General features: G+C 37.6%; 1 protein-coding gene across 6 annotated transcripts in view; it reads left to right on the top strand.

Moving 5' to 3' along the window:
- Positions 1-24216, top strand: part of LOC106880036 (intraflagellar transport protein 74 homolog) — a 108934-nt gene that overhangs the window by 12553 nt on the left and 72165 nt on the right. For all 6 annotated transcript variants that reach the window (XR_016242935.1, XR_016242934.1, XR_016242933.1 and 3 more), the window contains exons 3-8: positions 3250-3296; positions 7432-7489; positions 16052-16129; positions 16905-16953; positions 19200-19298; positions 21879-21939. Coding sequence is in view for 3 of the 6 variants with exons in the window: in XM_089356776.1 (XP_089212902.1) it covers positions 3250-3296; positions 7432-7489; positions 16052-16129; positions 16905-16953; positions 19200-19298; positions 21879-21939 (392 nt within the window). In the remaining 3 variants the exon portion in view is untranslated. The remainder of the gene's footprint in view (positions 1-3249; positions 3297-7431; positions 7490-16051; positions 16130-16904; positions 16954-19199; positions 19299-21878; positions 21940-24216) is intronic.

Here is a 24216-nt window from a genome sequence, read left to right as displayed (position 1 = left end):
TCCGTCATGGAATGTGAATATTTTATGCATTTTAAATATTTTCAACAGCCTTTATTGTTGATATTTGATATTGTAATCAACAATTTGAGAAGGAAAATAGAAGCAGAATCACCAATTGAATCATGATAGATGTGTGAGTCAAGATACGTCAGTGGTTATAGTATTCTTGTTTGTTGTGGATTAGTGTTTACATTGAACAACCATTTATCTTCATAGCTTGATATTCATATTCATATGAAGGCTATAAGAGTAGAAATCTCAGATATGCCCTTCAGGCTCCTAGGTGTCTTATCAAAAATGTTTAGGCTGGATCCCCAAGTGAGATAAACCAAAGCTATGGATATTATTCAGCCATCTTGCTTGTGGTTTATTCATGCTTGTTGGTCATGCCTGTTAAATCTATCCTGTGGTTCTTCCCTCGAACATTCTAACGTGATACCTGTTATACCAGAGCTGAGGCCTCTCAGAGTGGAGGAGCAATCTCTGAACTACAAACACACTATTGAGTAATGAAACTCCTACAACTCTTTCAGAGAAACTCTGTTTTGGCCACTTATATTCAAGATCTTATTGTCCCACTCACAAACCAAGATTCATTAAGTAAAGGTAGGCTTAAAAACCAAACTGAAGATTGCATTGAATATTTTAGCTGTTGATTTTCACATTTATTTTTCTATCTTTTATAGATTTCAGTGAGGAGGTAACACACTGTGTCTTTGCAATAGAGGCATGATAATATCTTAGATATGTGTACAGTCCATCTCTACAACAGATATGTCCATAGTATCTTAGGTGTTTAGACATTGAAACAAGGCCATACATGCCTTACAGAAAAAAAGACTAGTCACTGGAAATCGTAGGTTAATTATTCCAGGAGAGATACGCACATATACTGATGTCTATTTTAGTGTGTGCGAGAATAAGGAACGACTGACATGGCGTGTTTGTAGAAATACATTCACTTGGAAAAGCGTCGTTTTATAGAAGTTATCTCCCTTACTTATAAAGCGGACAAGCTTGTAAAAACAGCCAGGCGGTGATTTGTTTCAACATTTTATAAACACGTCTGTAAATATTTCAGCCGGTATTTAGCCCTAAATCAGCCCTGGTTAAGTAGATTTATGATCAAAGACATTCTAGTCGTGACCATCTCGACTTATTTTCAAATATACCGTACCTAAAGACTGCATTATCTAGTCCGCTTTTTGAAGACAAGATGGTGTAATTTGCGGGAGATGTGATTGCTATTTGTAGCAGCTTGAACGACTTGCATATTAGTTACAACTTTTAGAGTTAGTAATTTCAGGTGTTGTATACCTCGCTTACCTCCCTTGCATTGCTTGCTAACTTTGTTTTAGATTAGTTTAACGGGATTGTCGCAATTAACCTGAAGAGATCTTCTTTGACTTGTTTCAATCATTAGACTGCGGCCATACTAGGGCACCGTCTCCAAGAATTTTAGCAGAATGAATCGATCCCAAGAATTACTTTTTAAAACCCGGTACTTATTCAATCGGGTCTTTCTTTGCCGAACGGCAAAGTTACGGGAACATAAATACATCAACACTCATTATCAAGCGGTGATTGGGGTGAGGTGGGGAGACAAACAGACGCGAAAACATACACACACACATGTATGTATATGGTCAGCCATTATTATGATTGACCGTTGACTGAACACTATTCAATTTTTTTTCTCCGTGTTTTTCTCCTTGTCTCCGTATTCTTTCTGTTGAAGAGCGTAGCTCGAAACGTCAAAGACTTTCCGTATTCCCGAGCGTCATACTAATACATCCTTTTGTTATTTACACCACCTGTCCTCGTCTGTTGTTGTTTTTTCGTATATTCTCCCATATATATATATATATATATATATATATATATATATATATATATATATATAACAAGCACAATTAAAGGTTACAAACCTCATTCTGGGATAGCAAAATTCTATGAGAGTACTGGTTAGTTACCTATGCAAAGAATATTGAACATTACATTTAATACTCAACTACAAGGTAACTATATAAACCGTGGTTTATATATATTTATTTATTATAATAATAAGATGAGAAAATAGAGAGGTAATTAATAAATTATTATTTATTGATAAAAAAAATTGACAAACATCTCTTACAGCTGTTTCAATACCAGACTTCCAGAAAATTTATTAATTCCCATTTTTATACGATGTTTTTTATGCATAAATTTTATCACTTAATGCTTTGCAGCCGTTTACTCAACATTCAGAAATTGAACACCTATTTTTTAAATGACAAAACTGCTACTGTTATAGCTTCTTGATACAAGAGTTTGAGAAAGGGAGTGTTGAGATCTAATTGTGTCTCCCATTCCACTTATATTTTCCCTCTTGTATACTGATGTTTGGAACAAGGCATTGACAATCTTCTTCATACAAATTATGGCATATCATTCCCACCAGCATTATAAAGAGTAAAGACATAATGTGCAGAGGTGTTCCCTGTGGTTAAGGTCTCCATATTTGTTTATTTTCTTTAGTGAATGTTTTTTGTAATCTGTTCAGTTGACAGATAAAGCTTGGACCTCTAGCAGCAGTTGTCAGCTCAGACAACATCGCCATCAGGTCTCTCATACTAAATGCTTAATAGTACTCTACCACTGAGCTGTCAACAGGATGTTGAGAATCTGTAAATATATTTCGAAAGACATTCTTCTGCTAAATCCAGGCCATGAGAACAAGCTTAGAGTTTTTAATTGTTTCTGTGCTTGGAGCATGATAGAATATTTTGTTGAGGATCTTCTGAATGGGGAGTATGGAGTTTTGTGATATTGGACAACATGTTATTGTCATCTGCTGAATTGTATATGACAGTTAAGTTTCATTGGTACACATATCATTTGTGTTTTCATTTTTGACTTCACTTTAGTGACTGGGTTTGGCTGGTTGTATATTTTTGTCTATATCTGACAACATTATGAAAAGCAAAAGAGCTAGAATGCTGGTGTTTTGTTGTACTCCACTTACTACCACAGACTTGTCATTGGACCCTGTTATTTTCATTTTCCTAAAACCAATATCCAAATCCCGATTGAAGAGATTAACTCTGTCTTTTCACCAGCTTAACACAAAATTGGTAGAATGATCAATCAACTCAGTTTTTGTATAAGGGTTAGATGGTACATGCTTAATACTCTTTGATTTCTGTTATGTTCATTAAATAAGTTTCTTGCAAAAATACCTGATGTCATGTTTATTCCTTTCTCAAGCCGCTGGAAGACAGCCAGGTACTGCTACGCGACTGACTACAGCGATGGTAAGTATTGTTCCAGTTCACTGTCTGCTATGTCTACCTTGGTCGTCTGCTATTTCCACATCCTTTAGAAACTTATGAGGTTTCTAAATAGATAAACAGCTGATATTTTATTGTAAATGGTATGCATCATTGTGTACTAATTTGAAACAGGAGAGAGCTGACCCTCCATCCTGCTCCTGTCCATCTCTCTCTCTCTCTCTCTCTCTTTTTCTCTCTCTCTCTTTCTCTCTCTCTCTCTCTCTCTCTCTCTCTCTCTCTCTCTCTCCCCCCAAGCTTTCCTTATTTCTAATTTATCTACAGGTTTATTATATTATACTACTGCTCTCACCCACTTCCCTGTACTACAATTTATCACCTCCTCCTTTCTGAGTTATTTCTTTCACCTCTATACTGATATTTATTGTTGTCCATACCGCCACTCTTGTACATCATTCATTGCTTCAACCTTTACCTCCATTGTTAACCACTTGTCATTCTCCTTTTCATACTCCTTTGAACTTATTCACATACACCTCCCTGTTCTTAGTTCATATTCTTTCTTATACTCATCAACTTAGATGTTGACATGAAAAGGACCACATGCTACTCCATCACATTGCTCCAATCTACACCAGCCGGCAAAACATGAGTTGTACCTGTAATTCAAAGGGCCAGTCTTATCACATTCTCTGTCACACTAATCTCCCTGAGAATTATGTTTAGTGTACGCATGACTGTGGAGTGCTCAGCCACTTGCACATTAATTTCACGAACAGGCATTTCCATCAATTGTGTCAACTGGAACACTTGTCATAACCAACGGAGAGCCAGGCCATATGTTGATGATATGCTCTGCCGTCCCATCACCAACATCTCTATCTTCTATGTAGTCCTATATAATGAAAAGTAGTCATGTATTTCTTCTAGAGCAAGACACCTGGTATTAAGCCACCTCACTCTCACTTCTACAAGCCCATTCAATCAACGTATTTTTGTCTTGTAAGATCCTTAGCAATCTCATTTACTCTGGTCTCCCACCAAAAAGCACCCTGTACACTCTATAAAATGGTTGGTGTTAAGAAGGGGCATCCAGTTATACAAAGCATGCCAAAGCAGACATTGAAGCTTGACATACTCCTCCAGCTCTTGTCAGATCTTGTCAAACCATCCAACCCCTGCCAGCATGGAAGATGGATGTAAGATAATGATGATGATGAGGAGGAGGATAATGATGGTGATGATGGAAACTCACCTTTTATAGAATGGAACAACAGTATTGTACCATCTACTACCATCACCATCACCACTCTCTCCTTTGACACACGGCTGTATAACTGTAACAACTCCTGTCAATTCACACCCACCACAGTCACAACACTTCTCTCTTTTGTCTTTCAACTTCCCAAATAAGCGAATATATTCTTCTTTTACATTTATTTGCTTAAAGTTATTGCCCAAGTATTTGATCCTGCCACATTTTACTTATTGTTCTATGGTATTGTGTTGCCTTGTTTTATTTTCATTTATATTGAGCAATGTTTTGTTTTATTAAAAAGCACATTTACACATTTCTCCCTCTCCCTTTTACATTCTCCTAGACTCCCTACCCACTCTCCTTATCCAATCCACTGTACCACTCCACTTACATTCACTTTTTGTACCTTGAGGGTACACCCTAGCACATCACCACCATCTCATCTCCCCCCCTCTCTCTCTGACTGGGGTAGCCATGTATCTCCTCTACAGCAAGACACCTGTCTCTGTTCCTCTGTCATAGCTTAACCTCTCATTGCCTGGCACAAAGCCACCACCCTCAATTCCACTCACCTCTCAGTTGATGAGACTTTGTCATGCAAGTTACTCAGTAGAAAGCATCCAGTATGCTCTCTAAAATGATTCATGTTATGAAGGGCATCCCCACCATTTATTAACCCCGAAAGGATGAAAGGCAAAATCAACTTCGGCAGCATTTGAACTCAGGACATAAAGATGGATGAAATGCTGCTATGCATTTTGCCAAACATACTAATGGTTCTACCTGCTTGCCACTTTTACTAGTGTATCTCCGTTAACACTAGTAGTCTGTTGCTGGTCCCTGTGAACAACTGGTTGATATTAGCTTCTCAGATCAGGCTGGTAATGTTAAAACTGGGCCTTGTTACTTATGGGCAAGGACTAGATCTAACGACGATGATGATGATGATGATGATGATGATAGCAGCAGTGGTGGTATAGCAGAAAAGCGGTGAGCTGGCAGAATCGTTAGCATGCCGGGCGAAACGCTTAGCGGTATTTTGTCTACCGCTACGTTCTGAGTTCAAATTCCGCTGAGGTTGACTTTGCCTTTCATCCTTTCGGGGTCGATTAAATAAGTACCAGTTAAGCACTGGGGTTGGTCTAATCGACTTAATCCGTTTGTCTGTCCTTGTTTGTCCCCTCTGCGTTTAGCCCCTTGTGGGCAGTAAAGAAATAAGAAAAGAGCATTGGTGGGTGAGATGGTGTGCAAGATGGTGGTGGCTGTGGTGATGGCAGCGGCAGCAGTAGCGCTGCTGCTGTAATGGCAATAGTGGTGATGTTAGTGGAAGTAGTAGTTGTTAAGGTGATTGTGGTGGTGGTAGTAGTAGTGGTGGTAACAGCTGTATATTGTGGATATGGTAGAGTAGATAATGGTGGAGGTATATGACTGTCATAATGGTGAGAAGGTAAGTGGTGGTGGTGGTGGTGGTAGTAGTTGTCATAGAGGTTGGATGCTCTGATGGTAATGATGATGTTAGTGAAGGCAGTGGTGTTAGTGGTGGTGGTGGTGGTGACAGTGGCATTGACTGTACATTGTAGATGTGGTAGTGTAGATAATGGTGAGGGTGAGTAACAGTGATAAGAGTGGTGGGGGGGGGGGAGGAAGAGGAGGAGGAGGAGGAGGAGGAGCTGCTATGGTTATCACTCTGGCATGTATGATTGCAGTAATGGTGATGGTTTCAGGGGCTGTGTTTGTATAAGTGATGAGAATAATGACAATGATGGTGGTGATGGTGGTGGTAATTAATAATTTTGATGATGATGAAGATGATGATGATGACACAAAGTGGTAGTGACAGTAATGGAGCTGGCAATGATGATTATGTGGAAGTGATTATGTTGATGAGCATGAGGATAATGGTGATGATGATGATGATGTTGATGATGATGATGATGACAACGAAACATCAACAAGATAGAGCATGTTATGTTGTTCAACACATTGCTGCCTCATGTACTGACCAGCCATGACAAGGCCTGAGAGACACTCCAAGAATGACCACCACAAACACCAGCACCACTTGGATGGCCAACAATTCCATCTATGGCGCCGAACAACCAGTCAGCCATCCTTCAGTTACAGCTGTGTTCGACATCTTTGGGTTGCTAAATTTACATGGTTTGATAAAAGAATATGCATGCACACACACACACACATATACACACACACACACAAACATACACACATACATACACACACACATCTGTGTAAATATAGATATAGATATATAAAGATATATATATATATTGATAGATGGATATAATGTGTATGTCTATGTATATATGTTGGTACATCTGTGCATAAATACATATATATATTTTCTATCTATCTACACACATACGCATATAGTGTGTGTATGTACCTGTGTATAAATATAATGGCATGACTTAGTGTGTGTGTGCATGCATATATGAGGAAAACATGTATATGTATGTGTTTATTTGTATACATGCTTGAGTGTGTGTGTGTGTGTGTGTATATGTATGTGAGTATATATATGTATGTATGTATATCTATAAAGGATGAAGAATTGACATAATCATGGTAATCCAATAACAAGATAATCCGAAAGCACTAACCAAACCAAGAATTAAGGTACTCCAAAGTATTGGTTGGATATATATATATATATATATATATATATATATATATATATATATATCCGACCTATATATATTCTATGTTTGTGTGTCTGCATGCATGTGTGTATCTATATGTGTGTCTATACACACACAAACATGTTTTAGATTGTGTGTGTTTTATGTACCCACATGTGGTATCAAACTAATAAATCTAAGTTTTAGTCTAAAATATTATTTGCTATACTCATGTATTTTTCATATCTTCTGTTTCCCACAGAACCCAAGTGCATCTCGAAGTGGTGGTCGTGTCGGGAACCATTTAATCTCTGGAGGAGGTCAGTCTATAGTAACATTATATCTTTTCCAGCTTTTTTGAAATTTTTTAAAAATTATATTCTTGATCTTGTTGTTGTTGTTGTTGTTATTATTATTATTATTATTATTATTATTATTATTATTATTATTATTATTATTATTATTATTATTATTATTATTATTATTGAGGCAGCGAGCTAGCAGAATTGTTAGTATGTTGATCAAAATGGTTAATAGTATTTCGCCTGTCACTATGTTCTGAGTTCAAATTCCGCCAAGGTCGACTTTGCCTTTCATCCTTTCGGAGTTGTTGATAAATTAAGTACCAGTGAAACACTGGGGGTTGATGTAATTGACTAGTTCCCTCCCCATAAATTTGAGGCCTTGTGCTTCCAGTAGAAAGGATTATTATTATTATTATTATTATTATTATTATTATTATTATTATTATTATTATTATTATTATTATTATTATTGTTAAATTAGCAAGCTTACAGAACTATTAGCTGCATTTCATGCCTTTCTGTTCTGAGTTCAAATTCTACTGAGGTTGGCTTTGCCTTGCATCCTTTCAGGGTCAATGAAATAAGTACCAGTTGAGTAATGGGGTTGGTGCAATCAACTTACCCACTCCCCCAAACTTGCTGGCCTTGTGCCAAAGTTTGAGATCATTGTTATTATTAAGGTGGCATGCTGGCAGAATTGTTAGCAAGCCAGGCAAAATGCTTACAGTATTTCATTTGTCTTTACATTCTGAGTTCAAATTCCACAAAGGTTGACATTGCCTTTCATTCTTTCAGAGTTAGTTAAGCACTGGGGCCAATGTAATTGACTATTCCCCCCTACCCAATATATATATATATATATATATATAAATATGTATATATGTATGTATATGTATAAAAAAAGAAAAGGATAAAGAGACCAATGGCAAAGTTAGAATTATATTTTATGGATAAAGTCTTACAGCTGTTTCAGGGAAAATCCAATGTATCCCTTCATCGGAGACGGTAATAGTAGAAGAATGGATTATTACATCGATGTAATAATCCATTCTTCTACTATTACCGTCTCCGATGAAGGGATATATTGGATTTTCCCTGAAACAGCTGTAAGACTTGTAATAATCCATTCTTCTACTATTACCGTCTCCGATGAAAGGATACATTGGATTTTCCCTGAAACAGCTGTAAGACTTTATCCATAAAATATAATTCTAACTTTGCCATTGGTCTCTTTATCCTTTTCTCTCTTTATACATACACACGCTAATACACGACCTATGTTATATTCCCTACTCATGTTGCTACAACGACAGGTGCAAAACTAGTCGGTATACAGCACTTACTCGGTATTACCTGTATCTTTAGGGTTTTGTTGACTCCAATACCCTTCATAACCTTTATATAAATATATATATATATATATATATAACTATTGTATTGAAGAGAATAAATACAATACAATGCAATGCAATCTATTTTCTCCATTGGCAGTGTGGTTCAGTGACTCATTTTAAAGATGGTAGGAAGTTTGATGAGGGCAGGTTTAGTTGTCACTCTTAACCATTATATCATGTTATATCATACAGGACAAGTCATTAGATCAGTGGTTCTCAACTGGGTTCTATATCAACTTTGGGGATCCATGCAAGCGAAATAGTTCATTGGAGATCCACCATAGTATCTTAAGAGTCCATGAAAATGTTATTTTGGATGTATTTGTTGCAAGAAAAAGCTATATTTCTTTCTCTAATATTTTATATAGCAACACCTACAGAAATTAAAGTATGAAAAGCAAAATAGGAATTTTTAAAGACCTATAAAACTAGTTTATAAACATCGAATGGCAATGGGGGTCCACCAGAATAAAATAGTAATCAAAGAGGCCCATAGATAAAAAATGGTTGAGAACTACTGGACTAGATAGAAGTAAACCAACAAAGGAACCTCCATGTGGTTACTTGATTTGCTTGAAATATCAATCAAATCTCCCTCAAATTACATGTTACCAATGCAATAAAATGATACTGTGTGTAATGTAATCCAAGATATGTGTGTTATGTAATCTAGGATATACTATTTCTGAGGAAGAAAGACTGACTTGAATGCCTTTGATCCATTGGATCAGGGATGATTTGGGGTTAAACAACAACAACAATACAGAACTTCTCTTATTGACTATAATGCATCTGGTTTCTAAGATAACTAGGAGTTTCTTAAGGCAAATTTGGCTCTTATATCTATCAGATCAAATGATTACATACAGACTCCCTCATTGACCTGTGAGACCTGCCAACCAGACTAAACACAGAAGGGTGTCCATTCTGGTAGAAATTGGTAGTACAATGAGTAATACCTTGATATTTTGTTCTGTACTTATGTTAAAGACATTAAATCATTTGATTGAGGGCAATTTAATTGCTATTTCAAGCATACTGAGCAGCTACAAAGAGGTTTCATTGCTGACTAAACAGTTTTTTTAATAAATAATCTAGGTACTACATTATTAAATGTTCTTCGTCACCATCTCATCTCAGTTACCATGTACTGTACTAATTTACAAAGTGTCAGGCAGAAAAACCACTTATCTGTCACTCAGACAAGTTATCTTAATGTTTTCATTATCTCCACTTAACAACGTTTGTCAGCCTATAAATTAAATACTGTTTTATAATTTAGAGCTTTATTAATTTGCAATGACCTCCTCTCCTCCATCACCATGGAGACAGCAACACCACAGAAATATTTTTGGTAGACAAATACATTTGGTACATTGTATTATGCTCTGACAGTAAAGGAAGAAGTGTTACGTTCTCTGTACAGGACTACAGACTGTGTAACCCAGTATATAGACAAGATGGCTGACTAGACAAGATGGCTGACTAGACAAGGCAGTAAACTACTAACTGATAGGTCATGAGTTTACATCTGGTGGAGATCTCAACAGAACATCAAATTCTACATTGCTTCTGCTCATGTAGTAGTTGCTGAGAATTTGGACCAGTTCAGTAGTGCAAACACTACTTAAGAAAGACTGGTGTTGCTTCCAGTGGGGAAATTTCTCCTTCGCCTGTATCGTATCATAAAACAGATCCACAGAAGAATCTGCCATCATTAAAAGCCTTTTGAAACCTTTTTTTTTTTCCACTGCATCCACGGATTCCCATGACTCTGTTGCCATACAATTCCATTATTATGAATTTGAATTGGAAGCTTGAGTCATAGAGAATCTTTCATTGACTGATTACACAGCCATGGATGCCACCCCAATGGATGTGTTGCAATTACTCTCTTGATAGAGCTTGGTGATCCTGACTGTTGATCTTCTAGGATTTCTTTGCTCAACATCAATATAAGAACCACAGTTGGCTCATTTGAGCTCTTCTACCACCTCATCACAGTCTGTTATACTGCAGTCCATGACTTTGCTGTATCCCAGGCAGGGTGACTGAATGGGTACTATGCCTTGCCAAAGGGCAGCCTGTAACAATGCAGGGCACAGTCATCACTTCATAAGATATTTACAAAGTATCCACATAACCAATGAGAGCTTAGAAGATGTATCTTTAGACTTACAGTATATTTCTAACACAGCCACTAGCCAAAAATGTTTTAATTTGTATTATTATTTTTGTCTTTTTCCATTTTCTGAGAAGTTAAGTCTGCTTCCAACTGAAGCCTACAGACTCATGAGGCTGGAGCTTATCTGAATTTTCAAGGCATTCAGGCTGATATTCCTCCATCTCTCTCTTAAAGGGACTCTAGCAAAGTCAAGCCTCAGGTACCATTGAGTATTCTGTGACAATGTGAAATGAAGAGCCTTGCTGAAGGACGCAATGCACTACCCAAGCTGAAAATCTAAGCCACACACTATCACAGTTTGTGAAGTGAAGAATGCATAATCAATTTGATTGAATTGATATTTAATTAATTAACCCTGAAAGTCATCATCATCATCATCATCGTTTAACGTCCGCTTTCCATGCTAGCATGGGTTGGACGATTTGACTGAGGACTGGTGAAACCGGATGGCAACACCAGGCTCCAGTCTGATTTGGCAGAGTTTCTACAGCTGGATGCCCTTCCTAACGCCAACCACTCAGAGAGTGTAGTGGGTGCTTTTACGTGTCACCCGCACGAAAACGGCCACGCTCGAAATGGTGTCTTTTATGTGCCACCCGCACAAGCCAGTCCAGGGGCACTGGCAACGATCTCGCTCGAAAATCCTACAGGAGCCAGTCAGGCGGTACTGGCAACGGCCACGCTCAAAATGGTGCATCTCATGTGCCACCCGCACAAGAACCAGTCCAGGGGCACTGGCAACGATCTTACTTGGCTTGCCGGGTCTTCTCACGCACAGCACATTTCCAAAGGTCTCGGTCCGTAGTCATCGCCTCGGTGAGGCCCAATGTACGAAGGTCTTGCCTCACCACCTCAGCCCAGGTCTTCCTGGGCCTACCTCTTCCACGGGTTCCCTAAAAGGCAAAGTCAAATACAGATAAATTTGAACATAAGATGGAAAGGAATGTCTCTAAATACCACAATGTACTTTCATAAATGCTGTACTGTTTCTGCCAATCCAGTGTTCTTTGCAGCAACAGTTATCAACACAATAATAACAGCAACAACAGCATTCCTTTCTACTATAGACACAAGGCCTAATTTTAAAGGGAAGGGCTAAGTCAATTACATCGACCCAGAGCACAACTGGTACTTGATGGACAATTGCTTCTCAGCATTTTATTCTACGTGCATTATGAGCTGAGAAAGAACGGACCTCGTCTCAACCACCTTCTCTTCATGGATGATTTAAAACTTTGCAAAAACAAAGCCTGAAATGGAGAGGCTGGTTGAGACTGTGCAAATGTGCAGCAAGGATATAGGGATGGAATTCGGTATCTTGAAGTGTGCAGTGCTTACTTTGAAGCAGGGGAAAAGAGTAAATTGTAGGGGCATAGAATTGCCAAACGGGGTGAGAATGGAAGACCCAGATGATGATGGCTACAAGTACCTTGGGATCCTGGAGCTGGACAATATCTTGCACACAGAAATGAAAGACAAGGTCATCACTGCATATTTCAAGCACCTTAAACTTCTCTTGAAATCAAAGCTCAACTCAAGGAACCTTGTGACTGTCATCTACATATGGGCTGTTACAGTAGTTCGCTATAGGGCACCCAACCTGAGATGAACACAAGCAGAGATTGACCAACTCGATCGCACTACCCAAAAGACAATGACAATGCATTGTGTCCTCCACCCTAAGGTAAATGTACACAGTTTTACCTGGAGAGAGGTAAGGTTGGACATGGGCTGATTAGAGTACGGGAGTGCATCAATAGTGAAAGAAGAAACATAGCAGAATATTTGGTAAGCAGCAAAGACCTGCTACAGTATGCTGCTAATGCAGAAGGAGTTAACAAAAATGGACTTGAGAGACTTAATGAATTCCAAACAAGAGAAGCCAATGAGAGAGAAGAAATCCTACTCTGTATGGAATTACATGGTCAGTTCCACTGTGAAACCAACAACTTAAAAGACCTGGAAGCATCATGGTGGTGGTTCAACAAGGATGACCTAAAAAAGAATACTGAAAGCCTAATCATCACGGCCCAGGGCCAGGCATTGAATACCAACTCAGTGAAAAAGAATATATACCACACAAGTGCATCGGACCTCTGCAGAATGTGTGGGAAGATGGTCGAAATTGCGACTCACATTGTTAGTGCTTATGAAAGTCTTGTTCAGAAAGAGTACAAGTGCAGACACAACAAAGTAATCCAAAACCTCCACTGGCTACTATGCCGTAAGTATGGATATGAGGTTATGGGTGCTTGGTACCAACATACACCGGAAAAGGTAATGGATGAAAAGGGGAAGGCAAAAATCCTCTAGGACTTGGATTTCCAGACAGACAAAGTGTTAGAGCACCGAAGGCTGGATATAGTAACCTTTAAGAAGGACAAACAAGAGTGTCTAATAATCGATGTAGCAGTGCCAGGAGATCAACATATCATCATGAAAGAAAGAGAAAAAGTTGATAAATATGGAGACCTGAGAATTGAGATTGCTAAGATGTGGCAGCTACGAGAGTCGGACATAAAGGTTATCTCTATTGTCATTGAAGCATTGGGTTCAGTACCACCCAATCTGAAAAAAACAACTGAAAACCTTAGAGATACCCTACAATCTAGATGTATTGCAAAGGCTGGCATTACTTGGAACTGTACACACATTGCGTAAAGTACTGTCTGTCTGAGGTACTTCTTGTGACTTGACAAACAGTACAAGCCCCCGGTAGACACAATATCTTCAATCAACAATCTCATGATATTGTATACTGTGCAGTGTCTATTATAATAATGATGAAGATGGTTTCAAATTTTGGTACAGGGCCAACAGTTTTTGAGGGTAGGAAACAAGTTGATAATATTGACCCCATTACTCGGCTGGTACTTTTTTCATCAACTCCAAAAGAATGAAAGGCAAAAATCAATGTCAGTGAAGTTTAAAACTCAGAACCTAAAGAGCCAGAGGAAATACTATTAATCATTTTGTATGATGTACTTACAGTTCTGCCAGCTCACCATCTTAATATAATAATCATAATGATAATAATAATAATTTTTAATATTGGCACAGTGCCACTGATTTGGGAAAGGGCGTAGTTGAATAGAGCTCAGTATTTAATTGCATCTCCTTACATTCTGAGTTCAAATCCCTCTCAAACAAGCACTGTCTTTCGGGTTCAGTAAAATAAGTATTGGTTATTTAATGTAGCCATCCCCAAAATTGAGAACTTATGCCAATTAGAAATCATTATTATCTAAAGATATTCAACAACTTAACACCGATAAGATGGGAAGATGGTACCTAACCCCATGAAGAAGACCAGACTACTCATTTTTTTGAAATCAGTGTGAATAACTGCTTTCGTATTTCCTTTGCTCAATATGGTTGTATCCAGAAATTTTTTTTCTAAAAATGTATGTGAACTGTGACAAACCTGGACATAAAGTCACTTGTTTAACAGCCTCAGATCACTGGACCTGGATGTGAAAGGCCTCAACTGGACCAGGATTGCTTGCATGCATTTAACTTGTGCTTTTTGTTGACTCTGAGATGTATGCATCTTTTGGTTGGGCCAGATCAAATAGGACGTCGGTGTTGTTTTAAATACATCCAGATCTCAAGGTGTGGACAATCTTCCTAGACACAAATGGTAAATCAGTGGTTTGGAACATGGAGAGCAGCGAAGGAAGTGCCTTCAAATGTGTGGTCATTGATACCCTAAATGAGGCAAAGTACCAAGATTTCTTTGGATATTTGGTGGAATTCTTAGTCATGCAAGTGAGAAATTGGAATGACATCTTAGGTGCATGCTGGAATTTATGAAAGAATGTGGTAGAAGGGATGTAAAAGTCTTGCAAACCAGCTCAGTTAGGACCTGTTTAATAGAGATGGTGAATGCATTCATAACCTTCTGCATATATTACTGTCTCACAGATGGGACTGCCTCAGCCTTCACCTGAACAGGCTGTGTTTAGTGTTGTATTTCATCCATCCTTAGGTTCTGCATTTAAATTCTGCCGAGGTTGACTTTACCTTTCATCCTTTTGAGGTTGATAAATTAAGTACCAGTCAAGTACTGAGGTTGATGTGATTGACTATTCCCCTCCCCTCAAATTCCAGGCCTTGTGCCTATAGTAGAAAGGATTATTATTATTATTAAAGGCAACAAGGTAGCAAGCTGGCAGAATGCCTATCAGCATTTCATCCATCTTTACATTCTGAGTTCAAATTGCCACAGTTATCCACTCTCCTCGCGGTGAGGAATACGGTCCCGAGGATTAGGTCCGGTTCCTGAGCCATTCGTGGTTTCATCTTTTTGATGTCAATAAATCAAGTACCAATGAAACACTGGGGTCAATGTAATCGACTAGTCCTCTCCCCCCCAAATTTTAGGCCTTGTGCATATAGTAGAAAGGATTATTATTATTATTATTGTTGTTGTTGTTATTGTTATTAATGCTGCAAGTTGGCAGAATCATTAGCATGCTGGTCAAAGTGCTTAGTGGCATTTTGTCCATCTTTAGCTTCTGCATTCAAATACCACCAGGGTTGACTTTGTCTTTCATCCTCTTGTGGGAGCACTGAAGTCGATGGAATTGATTATCCTCCTCCCCCAAAGTTTCAGGCCTTGTGCCTGTAATAGAAAGGGTTATTAATATTATTATCATTAAAGACAGTTTGATGGCATAATTTTAAAAGCAACAAACAAAATACTATACTGTTAAGTTATGGTCCATTACATTCTGAGTCCTGCCAAGTTGAACTTTGTCCTGACATCCTTCTAGGTTCATAGAATAAGTGCCAATGATTATTCTAAGGAACAATATAATCAGCTGTACCTTCCACCCACTAACTATTATGGCTTCATATCTATATCTATTAGAAATCAACAGTGACAGTGCCTCTCTCTCTCTCTCTCTCTCTCTCTCTCTCTCTCTTTCTCTCTCTCTCTCTCTCTCTCTCTCTCTCTCTCTCTCTCTCTCATTGGTCTGTCTCTCTATTGAATAGCTCTGAATGCTCAACTGACAGTTGTTGACCGACCAACCACTCAGCAAGGATTAGGGACCATGAAAACTGGCTTTAGAGGTAAGTATTACAAATTGTCAATTTATTCACTAAAGCTAGACTCACTGACAAAGGAGTGGTGACAAAATTAAAAACCCTCTAAAAGTACTCCACCAATTGTATTAAGGGTTTTTGTTTTTTTTTCCTTGTTCTCCCACTTTTCAGTCATCATTGTTGTTGTCATCATCATCACCATCATCATCATCATCACAATTATCATTGTCATCATAATTATAATCTTCCGGGAAATATAACTGAGTTGTCTGATAAATTCATTCATTTTTTTCTTCTACTTGGCACTCCATCATCATATGTCTGCAAAAGAGGTAAAATTTATTCAAATTTCAAAAATGATAGAAAAAGAACTGAGCTTTAAAAAAAAAGCATAAAATCCGATGATGAAAGTAATTTTTATGATAATTCAAATAACTTTAAAAAGGATTATAATAAATTGGGGGGAAAAAAATGAGAATTATCTCACAATCCAATACTTTTCTTGGAAACAAGTGAGGATTGACGTCTGGAAGAACATCCAACCATAGAAAATTTATCTCATCAAATTTCGTCTGACACAATTAAGTGGGGAAAAATGGATATTCAGACAATGATAATGGTAATCTTACATTTCAATCAGTTACATCTCTGATCATCATCAGGTATCTGATTAGGAAATGTATTTGAACCAGGAATAGTTATGCCTAAACAAGCACTAATAATGTTTTTAATCCATGGAAACATGTTCATATGTAGGAATGAACTGATGAAATACATACTCTTCTGTTTTGTCAACCTTTAGGTCCACAGAGACAGGTGCAAGATCGAACCTATTACCTTGGGTTAATAAGGTGAGAAAACTATTCTAGTTTCACACTAAAACAAACTGTTGTTATTGTTATAGTTGTTGCTGCTGCTGTTGTTGTTGTTGTTGTTTTTGTTGTACAAGTTTCTCTTAAAAGATGGACAATCTCATAAAGAGAAGCAGAATCAAATATATCACTAAGTATTACTTTAGCCATTGTCTGGAACCAGTAATGGATTAACTCTTTAGCTTTTAAACTGGCGATATCTAGCCCAAATGCCCTATATGTTTTATGTTTAAACTTGCCAGTTCAGGCCTCCCACACATACCCTACACTGTCCGTTCTTAAAATAAACAATCACATCATCGAAATCTCGAAACTACGAGATAAAGTATGATTAAATCGAAACAATACGAGTAAATAAGCATTACATTTGACAGTAATCTGAATGCTAAAGGATTGAGGTAAGCAGGTCCCTTACATTAGAACAAGATTGCGATTGAAGTTAGTGGTTGAAGATAGATAGGCTTTCTAAATTATTGATCGTTTTCAAAATTATTTGAGAGACAGACATTAGAAATATGGCTCAGAAAGGACATCCTGCACACGTGTGGAAAAGCTATCATGACTCTACCATGCTGTAAGATAAAAAAAAGATATTGATAATAGTAAAAGAATAAGAAAATTTATTTTAACCAATGTTGGTTTGGAATAGTTCTAAACTGTGAAGGCTTGTGGCATAGAATATTTGGGTGTTTGAATTAACTGACTGGAAGTACTATCATGTACATGTTTTGTCTTGGTATAAACAGATAGGCTACAGCAAATATTTTGCTCAATACCACAGATTTGTTTGTCAGTTGCTTGACCTTAACCAATTGGGTATGTCCCTTTGTGACTGATGATATGTGCATCTCTGATCACAAGCGGGTGTAGTCGGGGAGCATCACAACCATGTGCTGGGAGGAATTATTTGAGGCTTGACTAATTCACCTCGGGAAACATGGATGTTTCTTTCAATATCCTTAAAGAAACCTTATTCAGGACCTTTTGAGTGGGATGGGCTGCTCAACTTGAAGAAAATTCTAACTGGGCTCTATCTGCAAGGTCATGCATTGTTTATCTTGATATGAGATCACCATGTTGTGCACATACAGTTGTGATGCATGTGCCTGGTGTATCCTTATCAGATAGGTAATCATGATAGGTATATTGGACTTTCATACATTTGCACCCCAGCATCACTTTGATGGCATACACTGCTCTCTCACTCAATAATAATAATAATCCTTTCTGCTATTGACACAAGGCCTGAAATTTGTGGGGAGGGGTTAAGTCAATTACATCAACCCCAGTACTTGACTGGTACTTAATTTTTAGACCTTGGAAAAATAAAAGGCAAAGTCGATCTCAGTGGAATTTGAACTCAGGAGTTAGAGATGGACGAAATATCACTAAGCATCTTGCCAGGCATGCTAATGATTCTGCCAGTTTGCACCTTAATGATAATGATAATAATAATGAAGACTAGGGAGACAGATCCCTAACCCGGAACATGATGTGCAGCAATACATTCTCCAGCTCCAACCTAGTCGCACCAGCTTCAAACCTGGGTATCACCACCTGTTACGGAGAGGAAGAAAAAAATATATGGATATAGGAGTCTGACTGGCCACTATCTGTTTGTGTCAGTCACTATCAAAACCTCAGGTGTTCACAGCCCCAGCAGTGCTGATTTCCTCCACAAAATTGAGGTAACTGCAGCTTATCTGAGAAATGAGCCACATGAGGTGGGGTGGTTGCTGCAGTAAGTGTCACTAGGTATTCTCCATAGCAACACTGTTGCAGTCATGTCTGCAGGGTGCAGCTAACCAGGCAGTTTGTTCCGGGGTATACGATCTGTTACTCGCTACCCCAGCTACTTAATCCCTCCCTGTTTTGCTTTCTCGTTGTTTCCTTGTTATTAAATTGTGATCCAATCTTTATATAAATAAAAGATACAAAAATATTTTCATTACTATGTCAGACAAAAAATAGACATGATATATTTTAACAAAGATTGGTCAACAACACTTTTGAAATAATTTATGTGAATGATGTCTTGTTGATGACTGAGGAAATTCCAAGATACTTTTTCAGTTGGGGATCAATTCATATTCCAGACATCTTTCCCTGCTTTTTAAAATTTTATTTATTTATTTGTTTTATTTATATTTTTTTAAACTTATTCAGCATCTTCTCTCACTTTGTGTTTTGCATAATATTCAAATGAGAAATTTTGTCTGTTTCAGGGCAAAGAATAATGAGCTGTCTTCTGAGATTTCTAAACTAAAAAAAGAAGTCGAGGTCATCAATGAAGAGAATTCCAGTTATCTGTCCTATGAGAAAAGGTAGTTGTTTTGCAGAATCCTTTCTTAGCTGACAGTTTAAAATACAATATTTTTTATTCTCTCCTCAATCCCTCTCTCTCTCTCTCTCTCTCTCTCTCTCTCTCTCTCATACACACACACACACACACATACATATATGCATATATATACATGGTGTGCAAGAGAAACGACTGCACTGGTATGTTCATGTGTTGCATATGGATGAGGACAGCTGTGTGAAGAATTGTCACACCCTAACAGTGGAAGAGGTAGACCCAGGAAGACTTGGGATTAGGTGGTAAAGCACGACCTTCAAATGTTGGGTCTCACAGAGGCAATGACAAGTGACTAAAACCTTTGGAGATATGCTGTGCTTGAGAAGACCCAGCAGGCCAAGTGAGATTGTAGCTGTAGGCAATGCCAGAGTTGCATAACTGGCTCGTTTAAGAGTACCCTTCAATCATCGGGCGATACACTGTGCTTGAGAAGACCTGTTGAGTTAATCAAAATCAATGTCATGGTCAATGCCAGTGCTGCCTGACTGGCCCCTGTGCCGGCGGCACATAAAAAGGACCCACTACACTCTTGGAGTGGTTGGTGTTAGGAAGGACATCCAGATGTAGAAACTTTGCCAGGTCAGATTGGAGCCTGGTGTGGCCTACTGGCTGGCCAGTCCTCAGTCAAACCATCCAACCCATGCCAGCATGAAAAGCTGACACTAAACAATGATGATGATACGCGTATGCATATATATATATATATATGACAGACTCTCTCATCAAAAATGACATGTGAGGTTCAGCTTTTGCCAAATTACCTGCACAAATGATTTTGTTTATGGTGATCAAATGTATGTGCCGTACATTAACTCACTCCCTCCATCGAATCAACATTGCCTGAACAGACGCACAGTGTACCACTCATCAGGTGTTGAAGTGATTGCAGAGCAGCATGACATGAAGTGTTTTACTCAAGAACACAACACACCACCTGGTCTAGGAACTGAAACCATGATCCTCTGATTGTGAGTGCAACACCCTAACCATTAGGCCATGCATCCTTTTATATATATATATATATATATAATTATATGTATTTCTTCTATCTTAATGAATAAAAATTCTTCGGATAGAATTAATGGGTTAATAGAAACCAAGGTAGCAAAGAACACAAAATAACTGTGGTGTAGTACCTGTTTTTGAGGTAGAAACTCCTTGAAATTTTGGGTATTTGAGTATATTTAAAAATTTAAGGAATGGAGAAAACGCATGTTATAATTGCATACTTTATTCCTACATATACATATATATATACATATATATATACATACACACACGCACACATATGTATGTATGTATACATATTTTTACACACACACACACACATAAAAGAAAGAATGGAAAAGAAAACTGAAATGGCACATGGATATGATAAACAGAAAGGAACAAATAAACATGGAACTCCTTTCATCAGCAATGGATATGAGAATCAGTGTAGTTGTTGCATGTTGGAAGTTCAAAGGCTTTAAATTCCAAGGCTGATGTGAAGATTTCCATGTTTACGTGTTTTTTTCATTAATTGTTTCCATACTCCAGTTTGATTTTCATTACCAGATTCATACCACTCACAGCCACCTAACATTAGCACCCATATATGTGTGTGTGTGTGTGTGTGTTAAATGATAAGAATAACAAATCTATTACGGAGATGTACTTGCATAGCAAGTGACCTGATCTGAGATCGTGTGCTGGAACGAAAACAATTGCAGCGTGGAAGGTGTTTATAAGCCATTTAAAATAACACACAAAATCCGTTAGATTCACTTCAACATTTAAATTTAATTTGTCAAAATATTTTCGTCGCTTTGAGACCGCGACCTGTTCACTGACAAAATTCTGTGCTGTCAGTGAATAGGTCGCGGTCTCAAAGCGACGAAAATATTTTGACAAATTAAATTTAAATGCTGAAGTGAATCTAACGGATTTTGTGTGTTATTTTAAATGGCTTATAAACACCTTCCACGCTGCAATAACAAATCTGTACTCTGTAAAAGTTTAGAGTAACCTATCAGATTTTATTATAACTGAACATAAAAACAAATGTTAGTATATACTGATATATATATATATAGATTTCAAAAATTTGACAAAACACAACAAACAGAAATATTACCAAAGCATAACAAACAGAAAATTTGTAGCTTATTCCTCATCGGTCAATGACTAAAAGATCATTACTAATTCACGCCTTTAACATTGATATTGTTCACTATTGGTGACGCCAGTGGTGAAAAGCCACTGGGAATAGCTAACTAATGTACAGGACAATGACGAAAATTAACACGACAAAATAAAATATACATATGCAACAAAAAAAGCCGTGCGACCACAAAACAGATTGACATGAGATAATGCAAAGGAAAATGAAAATGTCCTGTAGTACTGCAGAGAAAAGAAGGACAGATTGAAAGTCAGAATGATATATACACTACAATACTATGTTGTATAACACATTGCCATATTGTATAATTCATTGCCATGCTTTATACCACAGTCCACTAAACATCAATGAAGACATCATGTTCTTTCATATTTGTTGCAGGGCTGAAACTCTGGCTGCAGAAATAAGAGATTTACAAGGAGAACTTGGAGATTACAACACTGTGAGTTTATTCACTTTTGATATAAGGATATAAGGATAAAAAAAAAAGAACAAAAACCTAAATACTGGACATGGATACAAACAATATAACAAGCAAACTCATAAACACACACACAAAATGCACATACAAAACCCAGACACATATACACACATGTATGCACACACACACACACACACACTGATACAAATGTATGCACAGATAAGGATACACACCATAGAAAAATGGAATGGACTAAACAGAACAAGAGGGGACATTTTGGGTGGAGAGTTACAGGATGTGTGACAAAAGATTTCCAGTCAAACGACATAGAATATGAACAATAATAAAGTAAATCTGAAGTGAAGAACAAATATATAGTGCGTGTGTTTAAATGGCCATCCTGAAATATAACAATAAGATATATATTTAGAATTACATATTCCTTGAGAGAATATATCAATCTGATAATTGAAGATTTACAATTTCGACAGAGTTAAGTTTCATTAAACTTTGTGTTGTTGGAACCATGCATACTACCATCTCAGTTAAACTGTCAATATATATATATATATATATACATATATATACCGCAAATATATATATATATATATATATATATATATATATACCGCAAATATATATATATATATATATATATATATATATATATATTTGGAAAATATATATATATATATATTTGGAAAATATATATGTATATATATTTTGGAAATATGCTGTGTATGAGAAGACCCGGCAAGTCAAGTGAGACTATAACCCGTGGCCTATGCCAGGGGTGTAACCAGCCCACTTATGCGTACCTTTCCGTCATTGGACACTAAACTCTGCTTGCAAAGAAGACCTGTTGAGGCAAGTAAAATAAAAATCGAATCAAATTCGATGACTGGCACCCATGCCAGTGTAGCGCTAGGGGCACCATCCAAGCAGGATCATTGCCAGATCAGTCGTCTGGTTTCTGTGCTGGTGGCACGTAAAGAGCACCATTTGAGCGTGATCGTTACCAGCGTCACCTTACTGGCACTTGTGCCAGTGCACATTAAAAAACATTCGAGCAAGGTCATTCTTAGACTTATTCACTGTTTACTTCCTGTGCATATTTTATGTACTATTCATGCAGTTTTGGTTACTTTTTCTAATGAGTTATTATGCACCTGAGCACTGTATACAATAAGTTTATTATATAATATCATAATAATTAATGATGTTATTTATTATATGAGTAATTTAATGTTACATATGTGTTGGCTGAATGGTTCTAGAGTATGAATAGAGTAATACAAGAGAATGAAGTGTGGAGGATTTACTTATAACATCTTTACACGTGTTTTATTGACTATTACACCAAATTAATTTAATGAAATTTTTATATACATTTGGTGTCTGCTTTTTTGTTACCTACTACATCTGTGTCTACAATTTCTAGTGAAGTGCAAATATCTTGATATATATACCTTGTCAGTTTTTTTTTGTAATCTTTCTGCAGTGGCATCATCATCATCATCATTCAACATTTGTTTTCCATGCTGGCATGGGTTGGACAATTTGACTGGGAACTGGTAAGCTGGAGAGCTGCACCGGGTTCCAATGTAATTTGGTTTGGTTTCTACTGCTGGATACCCTTCCTAATGCCAACCACTTCAAGAGTTTAGTGGGTTCCAGTTATGAGACACCGGTATTCGCCATGACTATGATCTCACTTGGCTTGGCAGGTCTTCTCAAGCACAGTATATTGTCATCAGTCTTAGTCACTTGTCACTGCTTCTGTGTGGCCCAAAGTTCAAGGGGTGCTTTTTACATGGCACCAGTATGAGTACCAGTTACATGACACTGGCATCTGTCACGACTATGATTTCACTTGACTTGATGGGTCTTCTCAAGCACAGTATATTGTCATCAGTCTTAGTCACTTGTCACTGCTTCTGTGTGGCCCAAAGTTCAAGGGGTGCTTTTTACATGGCACCAGTATGAGTACCAGTTACATGACACTGGCATCTGTCACGACTATGATTTCACTTGACTTGATGGGTCTTCTCAAGCACAGTATATTGTCATCAGTCTTAGTCACTTGTCACTGCTTCTGTGTGGCCCAAAGTTCAAGGGGTGCTTTTTACATGGCACCAGTATGAGTACCAGTTACATGACACTGGCATCTGTCACGACTATGATTTCACTTGACTTGATGGGTCTTCTCAAGCACAGTATATTGCCAACAGTCTTAGTCACTTGTCATTGCTTCTGTGTGGTCCAAAGTTCAAGGGGTGCTTTTTACATGGCACCAGT

Source organism: Octopus bimaculoides, chromosome 8, assembly GCF_046866305.1.
Source record: "Octopus bimaculoides isolate indiv1 chromosome 8, ASM4686630v1, whole genome shotgun sequence".
NCBI classification, from domain to species: Eukaryota; Metazoa; Mollusca; class Cephalopoda; order Octopoda; family Octopodidae; genus Octopus; species Octopus bimaculoides.
The sequence above is the reverse complement of the archived record's forward strand: the minus strand, read 5'-3'. Positions and strand labels throughout refer to the sequence as shown.